The sequence below is a fragment of the Chlamydotis macqueenii genome, chromosome 3 (genome assembly GCF_036417535.1).
Source record: "Chlamydotis macqueenii isolate bChlMac1 chromosome 3, bChlMac1.mat, whole genome shotgun sequence".
NCBI classification, from domain to species: domain Eukaryota; kingdom Metazoa; phylum Chordata; class Aves; order Otidiformes; family Otididae; genus Chlamydotis; species Chlamydotis macqueenii.
The window spans coordinates 99,614,531-99,630,782 of NC_141558.1; the positions used below are offsets into that span (position 1 = coordinate 99,614,531).

General features: G+C 37.0%; 1 protein-coding gene across 1 annotated transcript in view; it reads left to right on the top strand.

The window, feature by feature from the left end:
* Window positions 1–15,580, top strand: part of THBS2 (thrombospondin 2) — a 30,599-nt gene extending 15,019 nt beyond the window's left edge. The window contains exons 13-21 of the mRNA XM_010119562.2: window positions 2,807–2,914; window positions 4,692–4,851; window positions 6,346–6,464; window positions 6,945–7,179; window positions 10,160–10,387; window positions 10,851–11,122; window positions 12,072–12,169; window positions 14,477–14,616; window positions 15,300–15,580. Coding sequence (XP_010117864.1) covers window positions 2,807–2,914; window positions 4,692–4,851; window positions 6,346–6,464; window positions 6,945–7,179; window positions 10,160–10,387; window positions 10,851–11,122; window positions 12,072–12,169; window positions 14,477–14,616; window positions 15,300–15,307 — 1,368 coding nt within the window. The 3' untranslated portion in view covers window positions 15,308–15,580. The remainder of the gene's footprint in view (window positions 1–2,806; window positions 2,915–4,691; window positions 4,852–6,345; window positions 6,465–6,944; window positions 7,180–10,159; window positions 10,388–10,850; window positions 11,123–12,071; window positions 12,170–14,476; window positions 14,617–15,299) is intronic.
* Window positions 15,581–16,252: the final 672 nt, after the last annotated feature.

Genomic DNA, 16,252 nt, shown 5'->3' on the forward strand with positions numbered 1-16,252 from the left:
AGGGATTCTCAAAATAAGATCCAGAGTCCTCTGCTTTGGATTTCTTCCTACTCAGAATACATGAGGTTGAGATTCTTGTGAATAGAGTTAGCACACCAAGTATGAGCTGCCTAAAGCATAAGTGTGGAGCCAGTGAGGACTAAACAGGCATCTCTGGGCGCAGGTGAGTATAAAATCCTACCTGCAAGGCTTGTAACAGGACACTGAGCAGCCACGTAAGGTCTGCAGTTCTAAATCCTTCCTTTAACTACCCCTTCCTTTTAAAGAGTTAAGCAGGTCACACTCTCTGTGAAAACTGGATTCTGAGCCTGAGATAAGTTTTGGCAATAGGAACCGAAGAGAGGAAAGAATGAGTAATTAGACAGAAGGGTTCTCCATCGCTTGCATGTCTCATCCTGATGGAGTTACACTGCTGTGCAAAACCAGGCTGAAAGTTGTTCCAGGTTCATCAGTTTAACAATGGCCCAAATAGCTGAGGGGTGAAGGCACCCCCTGTAGAGGTAATTCCGAGTTCTGAGTGGTGGCGTCACTGATAGTTGAATGACGGGAACAATACAGAGTGGCATACACTGCAGCAGCAAATTAAGCAACTGGGATGAACTGAGCTTCACCTGAGGAGAAGGCATAAGCGAGTGCTCAGTTTTAAACACCTACCCATGGGACCACTGGAAACACTGGATTATCTACTTGCTTTCACTAGGGCATGTGCTCAAGTATTTTTCTGAATCAGTCGTGGCTACAGCGTCAAGGCTTTTCCCTAGACCTGAGGTTTTTGGATTTTTTTTTTTCCCCAAACCTGAAACGTTTTGGTTTCTCCTTCTCCATGTTAAAGTGATCTACCTCTAAACTGTCGTGAAGTTCTAGCACAATAGCTTTGTATTAAATGATAAGGAGAGAAATGCAAAATATGACTTGAGTTCTAGACCACTGCAGTGGTTAAAAAACCAAATATGAATCAAGAGACTAGGGAAGTTTGAAATCAAGCTATTTGAGAGAATTATAAGTCACTCAGGTATAATCCAGTTGAAGTTGTGAATCTGGCATTTTATCAGCAGAAGAGTTTTAGACATTGATGGAAATTTATGCCTCAAACCTTGACCTTCCTCATTGTAGCTGATGTCTGTTCATTGTGGATCCAGCCATGAACTGGAATTGCAGTTCATATATTCTCTTTCAGTTCCTGTCATCTGAATCTGCAACATGTTGACTCAAGATGTATTGCAAATTACAAGTTTTCATTAAAAACCCAGCATGCTGAACTCATTCAGAAAAAAAAGTAACTTTCAAAGGTTGATTCATGGTTTCTATAATACATGTGTTGGTCTAATAGACACAAGTACTTAATTTAAGGGAAAAACTCCACAGAAAACCTTCAAAAATATCAGATACTTTCAAGTCCCTATATTTATTATGAGTGATGAAAGCAAGCCAACCAAAGCTTCTTTCCTTGAGTTCATAATGGCTGAAAATGGACTTACTGTCTAAGCAAAGCTATATGAATAAAGCAAGTTATTGTAAATAATAATAAAAATAAAATCTTAGCAATATCTTTTAGTATAAATTTCTTTTTTATTCACATGAAAGTAGAATTTTTGTTTGTATAAGAATGATCATACCAACACACAACTTTGTCTATAATGTAGCTTCCACTGGGCTTGTATCTCAACGTTGAGTTGCCAGGTAGAAGGTGTGATGTCTAATAAACCCTCTTTCTAATATCTAGTGAGAGATTTTTAGAGTGCACTGGGAGGATCTCTCTCCTCTACACCACTATTTCTTTTTGCAAAGTTTGTAGGAACTTTCTGTCCATGAGGTCTCCACCTTACTACTTGATTTGTGTGAAATTGGACTCAAATTTCTAGAGAAGACAGACAGACAAACATATAGATACAAACATGCAGAATGATTGAGCATGCTTCAACTAATTTCTTTCATTGTCTCAAAAAAAGTTACAGAGAAGGTATTTCTGCACTCTATGGGTAGATTCAGTTTTGGTCTGAGGTAGATATGGAATGTGAGAAAAAATAAGAATAACAGAATGAAATTTTCTAGATGTATTTGTTCTTAGCCAATCCATTTTTACCTGATTTTAGTATTTTAAAAAGGAATACATGTTAAAAGTTTGGCAAACTATTTAACTTATTATTTTTTCAGTGTAATGTAAGACTTGCTCATTTAAAATAATCATTCTTTACAAAGCTATGATACAAAATAGAGATAAATTTGCCTTTTATTTTCAAAGCCATGGGAGCATGAGAGTGCAAAGGTACTGTTTTGCAGAATAGTATAAAGGCATGTTTTTTCAAAACCCTTTCTTACAGTGTTCCCCTTCATTGCTGTGTACTACTTCATTCCAGTAACTTTCCATATGAGCAACTATTTCTGAAGACCATCTCCTGGCTTGTATCTTTATTTTTCTGGCAATCAAACTTGGTCATTTTATATGTAATCTTCAAACATGCTTCATGAGTTGCCTATAAAAAGTTGATGTAAGAGTGCATGTGTGTGCGTGTGGTATGTTTGTTCTCTGCTAGATAGTTTCATCTAAAATTTACTGGAAACATCTCTGTAACAGAAGGAGAGCTGGGAAATAGAATGATTTGCAGATGCATTTCACTTACTTTACAATACGAAAGCAGCAAATGAACTACTATCTTTGGCAATAAACAAACAGGCACTTTAAAAAAATATTTGTGATTGATTGTTCTTGTTTTATAGCCTCTGGTGTACCATATCTATTCTTTTGCCCAGGCAAGTCATTCTGACATAATGTAAACATAATGTATTGATTATTTCTTTTGGCCAGGATAACTGCCCCCTTCTGCCTAATTCTGGCCAAGAAGACTTTGATAAAGATGGCAAAGGAGATGCCTGTGATGAGGATGATGACAACGATGGCGTCGAAGATGACAAAGTAAGATGCATTTCTGTGTCTTCAGAACATTCAACCTAAACATCTGGTTTTAAGGAAAACCATTACAATAGATGAGAGCTCTATTGTTCAGAGCTTCAGCTGAGTTATTCTGCACTGCCTTCCCTGAGCAATGTCTGGTGCAGAGTAAAGCTGTATGGGGTCAAAGGAGAGTAGTGCTGTGCAGAGCAAAGCAGCCTGGGGAACCTGAGTCTGGATTATGTTCTCCCTATCAGTTCTAGGTTTGGTTGTGTGTGTGAAAACAGTTCAATGGAAGGTGATATAGGATGTTTTATTTTGCAATGGGAGAATGATAGGTCCATTGTATTTGAAAAGTTGGTAGATATATCTGAGGTATGTTGGGAACAAGATATGATGAATAATAATAACTATAAACACAGCCAGCATCAAGGGGAAATGATGAGAGGAAAGTACTTAACCTGGTTCATACTTTCCTCCTTTAGATCTGCCCACGAGACTGAAATTAATTTACCTGTAGAGCCTAAAATATAGGCAGTTAGTCTAAACCTATTCTCCCTGTACATTCAGCAAAAGGACAGAGACACCTCCAGAGTAGGGTTCACCCTGCCTTTTCTGAACATGTTTAGTATGAGTGAATTGGTTTTAGGAATTTACTGTGCCTCTTTGTTCCCTTCAGAGGGAGCCTGGATGGTCTAGAGCTTCAGATGGGTAAAGGTGGGCTAGAACTGTGTTCATGGAGCCTCTACTTAGAATATTTCAAAAACCAAAGAACCATTTCATTAAATGATATGATTTAGTACATATATTTGAAAAATTGTAGCCGGCAGTTCAGTTTTATGAGCGGTATAAAACTTTGACGTGCTTCTAGATCTTATCCTTGAGTATATAAAATGTAATTCTGAGGAATTTAAAAGGTTGGGCTAAAAAAATTGTTCCTAGTAAATGGTTTTTGCTTTAGTGGAGAAAAAGTAGTTTAAAGATTTTTTTCCAAATGACCTCCATTCAGATTCCATGATGCTCATGTAGCCCTCACTCCAACTACTTTGGTTTGGTTTTGTTGTTCTTTGCTTTTCACACTGAGTACTTCCTCATGCCTGTGCAAAAGTCCATGTATAATTTGGGGATGTGTGAAACACAAGAATTCTAATTCTGGCAGGCTTTCAAATTAGGGACTAAACTGAAATGAAATTTTTAAAATTCCACTAAAAGGAATGGTCTCAGGGAAAAATATTTAGTGTCAATGAGAGTATTTCATTTTAACGCTGCTTTGTGAAACTTTTTACATTTTATCATCATATGTAATATAACACAACCCACAAAAAAAGGTTTAAATTGAAAAAATAAAAATACATGGTTTGAAAGTGAGGATATTAATAATAATTTGTTCCAAAAAAGTCAGAGTAACAACTCTAATTTCTTCCAAAAAATACAATATGTAACTCAAGTTGGCTTGATATTACAACATGGATTGATTTTTTTAAAAAACCACATGTACGAGTGATACACTTTTGCTGAAGTATCTGAGTACAGATCCAATTTAAAATGCCTGTTGCTCTTCTAGTGAGATACAGAACACATTTCACATGCCTTGTACAAAAACACAAAACCAAACAGTGAGCCAGGCTATGCAGGTGCCATCCTGTTACCACCAAGATCTTCAGAGTATGTACAGCTTGTCCATTGAAAAAATAATGGATTAATATTTTGATTTTTAACCTCTGTCCAAGATGAACCACTTCATAGTATGTTCTCATGAGTTGTGATTTATATTCTGAAATCTTCTATTTCTTCTTACTAGGACAATTGCCCTCTTCTGTTCAACCCTCGACAGTTTGATTATGACAAGGATGAAGTTGGTGACCGCTGTGATAATTGCCCCTATGTGCACAACCCTGCTCAGATTGACACAGATAATAATGGGGAGGGTGACTCGTGTGCTGTGGATATTGATGGAGATGGTATGCTTTCTGTTTTGAGAATTAAGTGCTGTACCACAAATACACTTTGCTTTATGTCCAGTAAGATGGGCTACCTGCTTTTGTTCAAGGAATAAAATTGGGTCTATCTGCTCAAAAATGCAGGAGAAGGGAGAGAAGACTGAGGTTCATCTGCCCCGTGTAGTATAGTTGTCCACAAACTCCCTAAATGACTACAACGATATTGTTGAAGAAAAATCTCAGCAAGTCTTTTGTCAGTGTAATCTTAAAAAAAAATCTTTCCTTCACCTGTGCTCCAAAGTAATCAGGGTCTAATATAACACTTTTGTTGACTCTTTTTTTTTTTTTCTTTTTTTGGGAGGGAAAAGAACATCAGAACATCTGTGCGGTTAAGACAATATCTGTAGGAAGTTAATCTGCTTTTCTATGAACATACTGCAAAGCCCACAGTAATCCAAATACACATTTTTAATGTGTCTTAAAATATTATTAAAGGTGTTTATTTCATCTACCAGTACATGCTTATTTGACCCAGATTTGATCAGCATTAAGGAGGGAGAAAAGCACTTAACAGTCTTTCAAAAATCATATCCCTGCAGCATTTCAGTTTTATGAGAATCCAGAAGTACTAGAAGTTGAAGAAATCTAGTTTTGGATTTCATTCAGTAATGTTTTAAACTTTTGGATGCTGTCCCACTTGAACTTCTGAATATTTTGGTCATCCTTCTGACCATCAGGGGTTTGTACTTGTGGGAGTTTTGCATTTGAATAAAAATGTAATCATATGCTATGGTTTAAAGATTATTCAAATATGCAGGGACCATATAATGTAGGAGAGTGTACTTGTATCCTTTCCAGACAGCTATGCCAGCATATCTTATTTTTGTTTTTCTTCAAAGTATTGTGATTTTGAAGGAGATTGTCAGTTGTAAATAAAGTTTCCTGAGGAGGAACAGTTTCTTTTAGAAATTTGGCATGCTGTACAAAAAAATGATGCACATATTCTGGTAAAATGAAATTATTTAGTGCTAAGGCAGCTGAACATTAATGCATTTGTTCCTATACAGAACTCTTCAGAAATTCCATCATTTGTAGCTGTGCGTTCTATGCCATTCCTTAAAGTGTCTGGGAAGAAAATCCAAATCAAATCTTTTAAAATCATATTTAAAAAGAAAAACACCCCACCCCTTTATCTGTTATTCTATGAAAAAAGGCTAAATCCTTAAGACATAATCAGCCCTGACTCTAGCAAAATCCCTTAGTAAAATATATATATAAGTATTTTTATTTTATAAAAGAATTCCAAGAAAAATGGAATTGATACTGTAATTTTCTAGCATTAGTCTTTTCACTATTTCATGTTGTAGCAATAACGTTATAGCAGTCAGAAAGCCTATGAACTCCTTAAGACCATGACTTCTTTACTGGTGACTCCTGCAGTCTACGACTGACTGTGCTGGATGCAATACCGTTCTGATTTCTTCAATCTTTTGTTGTTTTTTTTTTTCCTCATAGACATTTTTAATGAACGAGATAATTGTCCTTACGTCTATAACACAGACCAGAGTGATACAGATGGTGATGGAGTTGGCGATCAGTGTGATAACTGTCCATTGATGCATAATCCAGACCAGGTAAATGTTAGAGACAGTTTATTTAATGATAATATCAGAACAAAGGCAGAGAAAAGAACAGAATAATTGCTGTTTTCTTACCTCGTGGCGAGTGAGAACAGCCTCAGGGCTGCATTTGATATGCCTGAGTTTGTTGGTCCGTGCACAGATAAGCAACATCAAGCATACGGTAGCAATCAGAAAATGTGCTGCCCAGACTGCAACTCCCCTGTGATCTCTAAAATGAAAGCAATGAAGATTGTGACCAGAAATCTACCCTGGAAATGTCTTGGTGATCGGATCTTATGCACTGATGGCAGAATAAGTAGCTATACTAGTTTAAAGTTATATTTCTGCTTTAAGCACAGTTGTCATCATGATATCACTTGTCTCCAGAGAAGTCCTTGAAAAGAAATGTTGAGAAATTAAGTACCAGGCTACCTGTAATTTTGTGTTTAGCAACAATAATACATTTACTTTTTTGTTTGTTTGTTTTTGTAGACTGATGCAGATAACGACCTTGTTGGTGACCAGTGTGACAATAATGAGGACATAGATGAAGATGGCCACCAGAACAACCAAGATAACTGCCCTTACATCCCCAATGCTAACCAGGCTGACCATGATAAGGATGGTAAAGGAGATGCTTGTGATCCTGATGATGACAATGATGGTGTCCCAGATGACAGGGACAATTGTCGCCTCAGATACAACCCTGAGCAGGAGGACTCTGATGGTAAGAACAATGTCATATGAATTTTGTTTAGTTCTTAGTATCCGATTCTGATCATGGAGTATTTGGTGAAGAGAAAAACTTCAGGTCAAACTGAACTGCTTTTGACATTTGAGACACTGTGGACTTCAATGGAACTGCACGGTCCGGTTTGGTCCAGAGTCAGAGCATTAGGAAGCCTCTTTGACAGGGCTCAAACACACGCATACTTATTTGTAGAACACCTTTAAATAAATTTAAAAAAATAAAAAACAAAAACAAAAACCAAAACTACACCAGATTTTTTAAAAATATATATTTCTGATTTTCACTTTGAATTGGGAAATTCAAAGTGAAAAAAACTTGGGAAAATATTTCCAATAGCTTGAATTTCAAATGTCTTAAAATTAAAACTGAGCTGCTTTGCTTTCAAAACAAGCTGTTTTCTGAAAATTAAAATGGAAAAAATGTGTTTTAGTGCTGTTTTATTTTGAAAACCAGACTATTTCTCCAGGTTTTTTAAGTCTAAAATTATTGGGTTTTTAAAATAATTTTTGTTAAAAAAAATTTCTGAGCAGCTTTTCTCAAATTTGCTTTATAGGAACCTTTAAATATGTCTTGATTAGGTACACGTCACAGTTTAAGAAATGGATACATAGCTGTTTCTTTCTCCAGTTCTGTGGTAAAATGTTGCTGGTCACTCTCAAACAGTCCTTCTCTGTGTTTGGCAGTATTTCAATAATGAAATAGTGATAGTTTCACAATCATAAATGTAATTTAATAAAAATATATCTGATCCATATGATCCAAAACCACCATAATATATCTACTAGTAAAGGCCCTTGCAATAAATACAGGTGAGCAGTTTCTGTTCTGAGTTGTACAGCTTGCTGGAGTCTTTCCATGGTTATTTTGGTGAAACTGAAAGCAGAATTTAGTACCTACACAATATGATTTTATGTACAATTAGAAAGATACAGTCCTGAGCCCTGACTGATTTCCTGGTAAGACAGCTGGTTGCAGCAGGAAGTTTCTGGTTTGTAGTCAGTAGTAGTTCTTAAATTACTTAACTCTTCAGTCCAGTGATATAATGAGAAGATCTCTGTACTTGCCAATCTCTGGAATAGCTGTATAATTTCAGAAATATTCCAGAATAAGAGTGTCCCCAAATTGGTGTAGTTTGTTATAGTCAGCTGTCACCTGGATCTTGTGAGAGAGAATACATTTATATATGAAGTAAGTATTCACAAAAAGAGTAAATTTAAACAGTTTAGCCAGCTCATCACTATCATTAGTGGCAAGTCCAGCAGAAATCCTGGAAAAGCGATAAATGAAGCCAAAAGATGCTCCCACGCTCTTGAAGATGTGAGCTATAGCATATAAAGATGAGCCCCTGGAGAGAGCTGTTGGATGTGGCTGGGTAAACAAAACACTTTCTGACTTTCCTTGACGGGGAATCAATGTTGTCAGCAGCAGCTCAGTAACAAAGTCAGCAGGACTTTCAGTGAATAATTAGATTCTCCTGTGACTCGAGAACTACCTCTTTCGTATTGGCAAAGGGAATAAAATTGGAAATTCATTCTCTTTTCTCCACAAAGTACCAAGACAAACAGGTGCAGGAGCACACAGCTGGTCAGGATTTGGAGTTCTCCATGGCTGATTGCCAGGGTGGAAAATGGGACCATTTCACCACGTATCTGAGCTGCAGAAAAGTCTTTGGGATATTAGATGCTTCAGCTTTGTCTAACTACTTTTCTTTTTGGCTGTTGCCTAAAATTCATTCTGCTCTCTCTCTAAAAGCATCATACTTGGATAATACTGTGCTGGTTAGGCATAGTAATGTAGCTTTCTATTATCTAGTAGCAGGTCAATATTGAGTGAGTTGGATCATTGCTATTTCCCGTTGTGTTAATTCTCATGTTCTTAGAGCAGTCACAGACACTTAAATCAAAAAGCAGATGCTCAGCTATATTGTATGCCACTGAGTAACAATGACAGTGGCAATGAGACATTATATTTTTTTTAGATGTCTGCTTTCACCATTTGCTATTCAAGGCAAGTCACATTACTGGTTTCCACCAATATTAGGGGTAAATTAAGAAAGGAAATTTTTTTTTTTTTTTTTTTAAATCTTGAGCATACTGGAAGTGTTGAGCAGCAGCACAACTGTAGTTGGGCTGTATGGATATATTTTTAGGTTGTCTAAAAAACTTCTTGCAATTCATATAACAAAACTTAATATTTCAATTCCTCCAAGGCTAGCCCTGTTGGATACAGTGCTTCTTTCTTTTTTCTTATATTTTTCTGAAGTGCTACATTTTTTCTAAGACAAATTGTTCTACCCACAAGTGAAGGAGTGACTGAGCATGCACGCATATTTTACTGCAATACCATCCCCACTTTCTTTTGACATAGATATGAAATTTCTGCAATTTGAAGCACCTTAGCTAGATTGTTGCTGAAGGAATCTTGAGACAGAGATAAAAAAGTCTGAAAAGACATTTAGTATCTTCAATTGTATATAAGGATTTAGTAATGTGCAAGAAGATTAAGCTTTTAACACTATTGTTTGAATTCATTTATACTGCACATATTAAAATATGGCGTTGTATCCACATCTGGGACAAATCAAATTGAAAATGTAATACAAGCATTAGTGAATTACATCGACATAGCAAACTTCCAACTTTTCCCACCCCGATTCTAAAGCAGCATATTGACTGGGGCCAGATTGATCACTTTCATAAACCACTGACAGGACAGTTTTATTACCATCAGTTTTGGCCCTGATCTAAGTTGATGACTTCTTCCAGTCGTCACCAGCAACATTTCAAACAGACATTCAGAGAATGAAGCTTTCTTCGGAGTTGTTTGGAGCATTCTTTGAGAAACAAGAGAATAACATACTTGTATGTATCATAATTTTCTTCCATCAGTAGGAGAGCTGTTAGGAAGGCTGAATAAATTGCTAATGATTGCATTTGCTTATTCACATTGTTTGCAGGTGATGGCAGAGGTGATATTTGCAAAGATGACTTTGACAATGACAATGTACCGGATATTTATGATGTATGTCCTGAAAACAATGCCATCAGTGAAACTGATTTCAGAAAGTTCCAGATGGTCCCCCTGGACCCCAAGGGAACAGCTCAGATTGATCCCAACTGGGTTATTCGCCACCAAGGCAAGGAGCTGGTGCAGACTGCTAACTCTGATCCTGGAATAGCTGTAGGTGAGTATCAGATGTCAGCCATCGTCTTTGTAAAAGTAACCAGTGATCTGGTGATAAAGAGGAAAAAAAAAAAAAAGTAGATAAACACACCTTTTGGTGCTGCACACTTTGGTCTGACACACAGGGACAGTGTATATGCCCACATTAAAAATAGCTTAATGCTATTTTGGCTTTTGTTTACCATTCATCTCATTACTGACTGCAACATGAACAAAATACCCAGTAGAAGAACTTGACATAAGTATAGTGCCTGCTGTCTTCAATGCCACCTGTAAACAACTTGTTTCTCTCCAGAAGCCTCCATGTGATAGGTAGGCAAATGTAATTACTTTTGCAGATAAGGAAACTGAAAAATATAGTTTACGACTCCTGGAAAAACTCAGAATAAAGCTAGGACTCCTGGGTGTGGGTGGCTGGACCCAGCATTGTAACTCGATGTTTTGTCTCTTTCGTCCTCTCCCAGGCTATGACGAGTTCAGCTCCGTTGACTTCAGTGGGACATTCTATGTTAACACAGACCGTGATGATGACTATGCTGGCTTTGTGTTTGGCTACCAGTCCAGCAGTCGGTTTTATGTTCTCATGTGGAAGCAGGTTACTCAGACCTACTGGGAAGACAAACCCACCAGGGCTTACGGCTATTCTGGTGTGTCGCTCAAAGTAGTGAACTCAACAACTGGTGCTGGTGAACACCTGAGAAATGCTCTCTGGCACACAGGAAACACCCCTGGACAGGTGAGAGATTTAAAACTTGAGGCCAGTGATGCATGACTTAATATTTTAAAAAGAAGGGAGGTGTCTCAAAAATAATTTATTTTCACACCTCAAGTTTTGCAGATGTTTATCAGCTTTTCTTCAATTCCCATATTACTAGTGTCAATAATAACGTTTGGATTATGTTTCAAAGAAAACATTACATGTATAAAAAATTATGAATGGAAAAAATTATGTGTATGAAAGGGAAGATGTCGTGTGGTCTAAAGAAAAAGGAGTGAGATGTCTCAATTATCCGCAAATCCTTTGTGACCTCTGTATTGGTGCTTGGTTCTTCAGCATTCCAGCTTGTTTGAATTACACGTGGTTTAGAGTTCAATAACCAGTTACAGCCAAAGAGAAAAGTAATGAAAACAAAGAGAGAAAAACTGCTGCTGTTCCAAATAGGGGCCAGCCATGGAAGAAACTTGTGCCTTTTGGAACTGAAGTTAGTGGGGCTTCGCATGTGAATAGGAATTTTGCACTTTGGAGCTTCTTGCAGGAACAAGACCTTTACTGAGCGAGAGATTTAAATGACCAGGCAACAGGCAGTAACATCTGTGGAAGCTGCAGTCCCTCTCCTTTGGTCACTTGTGCAGACAGAAAAAGTAGCATTGACTCTGGCAGTGTGGGTATGTTTGTGCAGAGAGGGGCAGGACTTCCTCAGCAGTCAGGTTTGATGGTGTAATGATCTTAGTGACACCAGCCATGAAACTACAGATGAGTAATTACCCATTGATCAATAACTTAAGACAAAAATTTTCATTATGCTCACTCTGTAAAAGAGGTCTGCTGATCAAATGTTAAATACTATTTTCAGTTGCATGCTCTGCAGCAAATAAGCTTTGGCTGCATATACCATTGCTATAGTAGGCGTACAGTTACTGGAGCACAGTCTGTTTCTAATAAGGCATTTGTATTCCTGCTGTAGGTGCGTACTTTGTGGCATGATCCCAAGAACATTGGCTGGAAAGATTATACTGCTTACAGGTGGCATTTGATTCATAGGCCTAAAACAGGATTAATAAAGTAAGAAATATTTCTACACCTCTATATTTTGTAGTAGTAAAACTTCTGTCTCTGTTGATATAAGAGCTATGATATCAGTTTCTTTGTTAGTGATAGTGATGATACTTGTATGGCAGTTTGTTCCAGTATTTTAGGGATTTTTTTTTTTTTTATCTTCAGAATAAGTTATTTTCCTTTTCAGATGTATTTAATTTAGTCTGGATGGTTCAATGTTTACATTAGCTATATATTCTTAAATTAAAGAAAAAAAATCCTTTCTCAGTAGCTGTTCTATAAAAGGACTAAAAATTCCTGAGAAAAACTCAAAGCAAGATTAGAATATGAGATTCCTCCCCAGCCTCTGGAATTGGAATGAATGAAATTAATTAGAAACATCAGAATTGCCACAGGGAAGTAGGCCAATGGTCTGTCTACTTCGGCATCCTGTCTCCCATAGTGGCTTATATGAGATACTGCAGAAGTAGCCATAAGCACATCTGCAATGCAGACAGCAAGGAGCTATGGCATATGACTTTTAGAGCCCAGCTCTTTATCTGATGTTGCAAAGAATGAGCATTAACTGTCCACGTCAATTTTATCTTCTACTAACTGCTGCAACTGTAAAGGACATTTTTCATATGGCAGAGTCTGCCCATGCTTCTTAAGGTCTTGTTTGTGCTTATCAGCAGGGGAGTTTCATTTGGCTGTGAAGACAAAGGGTAGACAAATTTTAAGTTATCTGCTTCTTGGAACAAAAAGAGTTGTTGTTTTGTTTTGGGTTTTTTTTCATCAAAGTATTGTAGTGCAAAGCACTGACGGATACAGGTCAAAAAGAAACTTGAGTTTTTCATTCATGTTGCTATTACCTATATCTTTCTTTGCAGAATCTACTTAGTGTTAGAGAAAGTATGTTTCAACTGGTATCACATTAGATTAATCTAGCATGACAAATTCTATGGTCCAGGGCATTAAATTCCTTCATTCTTAATGGTGTTTTAATAGAAGATATATAAATAAAATAAATTATTTCACTAATATAGTCATGAAACCATTTTATTTGTACAGAAATATTAATTTAATATTAACATGATTAGAAGTGTGTAATTTTTTTTTGTGAAATGAATAATTCATTAATAATTCTTCCCATGTGTTTTAGGTTCTTGAAATTTTGAGAATTATGTTAAGTAGGGTTACATGAAGATTAAAACCTGTCATTCATTTTGCTGTTCTTTTTACCATCCATTAAACACTGTTTTCAGGGACCAGTTTCATACTTGTCTTTGTGCACCTTTCAGAAAATCAAAAACTTGAAGGTAGAGCAAGTGCTGGATGTGCCTTTCTGCCTAAGTAGAAATCTATCCCTAACCCTCGAATTCTCGGAAGTTGCTCAAGTGTGTTCATCCTCATGTGAAGCCATCCTGCTTTGTGTAACTAATTTATTGTTAATCAAAGCAGGACCATAATCCCTTCCTCCAGAGAATGCTCTAATTAAGAGACTATAAAATCACTTCTCATTTGGCCCAAAGGCTATTTTAAGAGACTGAGTGCCTAAGAACCTTGACTATCGCAAGAGCTCCCGTGAGAAGTAGAGAATCCAGTTCAAGGAACTGCAGTCTATCTGATAAAGAAGGAAAATGAAGAGATGTCTTTAGAGTCGATCTTTTGGCTCCAGGATGGATACCTGAATTACTACAAAAACAAAACAAAAACCCCCAAAACGCAGAAAAAACCTCCCCAAGTTCTCCTTCTTTTCCAATTTATTATTAGTCTAGCTGTTTGTGTCCAAATCTTTCCAGCTTTCCTTAAGCTCTTAAAATATCTGAAATTGAGATTCAGCATGTCTCCAATTAATGTTTTGTTTGACTCTAGAGGGATGGTTCTTCCAATTTCTGATGTTGGCCCTTGCACCTAAAGATAAATAAATCAGCCATTCACAGAGCTGTAAAGACAACTTTGCTAAGTGATGTAGTGAGGTCTTGTGCTGACCTCTGAGTTCACAGGGACAGGGGCTTATCAATGAAATCTAGTACATGACATAGTTCATTCCAGGAGACATGTCTGTTCTAAATAAAGAATTGGGAAATCTTTTGCAGATGGTATGCGTAAAATTACTTATGGAACCGCTCCACTGCTTTTGATTTATGTGTTATGGCCGCCAGCCAGGTGGGCGTGAGATAGAGATGAGAAGCGACCCTTACAATGAAGTTGGGTTGTCTGGTGCCTTGTTAAAATTAATTCTGTTTCAGTTCTTGGAAACTGCTACCAGCCCCTAGCATTGGACACTGTATTATTCTCCTTCTCTAATTTAAAATATCTTCTTCTTTACAGAGTTTTAGTGTATGAAGGGAAACAAGTCATGGTGGATTCTGGACCAATCTATGATACAACCTTTGCTGGTGGACGGTTAGGTCTTTTTGTCTTCTCTCAAGAGATGGTCTATTTCTCTGACCTCAAATACGAATGCAGAGGTTAGTTACAGGAAATGTCTGTAAAATGCTGAAGCCTTTGATAACCTGTGGAGCAAGCACGTAACATGGAAATGAAAAGTATCCTCTAGTTACTGAAAGCAATCTGTAATATCATAGCATGTAGTAAACCTTTTGTTGAAATACCACGAATGCCCTTTGCTCATATAGTAATCTCAATTTGAATAACAAAACCCAGATGTTTAATACTACCCACCTGGAAAAAATTAGATAGAAATCTCTGAGTGAGATACGTACTTAGAATTCTCTCTGAGTATCCACTTTCCTGTGTAGGCTATTTCAGTGTGTCCTGCGGGCAGAGAGCTACTTCTGGATCACCCCTCTTTCAAGAGGCATGAAGGAAAGAGAGGAGATATTTTTAATGAGCAAGTCTGTCTATAGTGCCTTGTCCAAAATGTTTTGAAATACAGAAAAATGCTTTTCCAGGTTTTCTTATATATGATTTTTTTTTAATATACATTTAGATACATGGGTGCACATACACATGTATCTATATAGGCATATATTTTTTTATATAAATGTCCTCATATTTATAGGAAAATGCAGGACAGGAAACATTATACTGCCTCCTTGTACTGTATCATAGTGGTGCTCTGTTCTTGTGTGACTGATTTCCTAAGCAAATAGAACAACCACAATTAATATCTTTTTTCCATTTCTTTCAGATGCTTGAGCAATGGTTGCCGCATTACCAGCAAAGTACTGTAAATGCTATGCAACCTAGACACCTCAGTACATCCTGGTAGTCCCAGTTTCTATTTTTGTGTACCTCCTTTCCTCTGTCCTTGTGCTCCACTCACCAGGTACTTCCTTGCTGCCAGGAGTGCCTCAGCCATCCCTCCACCCAAGTGCCTTCTCACAGCCAGCACTAATGAAACTTAAACACGAGTGTCCGACCCACCACTGAAGCAAAAGCAGATTGATACATTAGAACACTTTTGTACAGTGAAAACGTAGCAAAATGTGTTTGTTTGTTTATTTGTCTTTTTTTTAAGGAATGACGTTTACATATAAAAATGTAATTACTTAATGTATTTATATATATATGGAGAAAAAGAGATGGTTGATGATTATCAGTCATTTTCTGGAAGTGAGGACAAATATGTCTGAATAACTTTTTAGGTGTATGGTTGACACTTCCTTGCTCTGATCAGGGCTGTACTTCAGAAACACAAAGGCTATGGGTCTAATTTTAGCAAAGTAATGGAGGGCCACACCAACAGTATCTATAATAACAATGATAATAAAGCAAAGATCAATTATGAACATTTATTGATCCAAAAAGATGTTCTTTAGCTGATGAGGATGCTCTTAATAACACCCATTAAAATTAGAGTTGGTAGAAATGTCAAATTTGCAACCTAAAGCATTGTCTAGTAGAGGCTTAATTCAGGCCAAAGAGAATTGAACTAGAAGCTCCCATATGAAACGGAAGAGTGATTCATTTAAACATCTGAAGCTATCACTATTGTCTGACTTTCAAAAAATTATTTCCAGTTGTTCCGTTTCAATCATACTTTGCATCCCCTTGTAATAAAGAATATGCCATGGCTGCGTGGAGCAAAATGAACCTGAACCACTTTCCCACCTCTGCTGCAAAAAGCACTTTGACATCCTG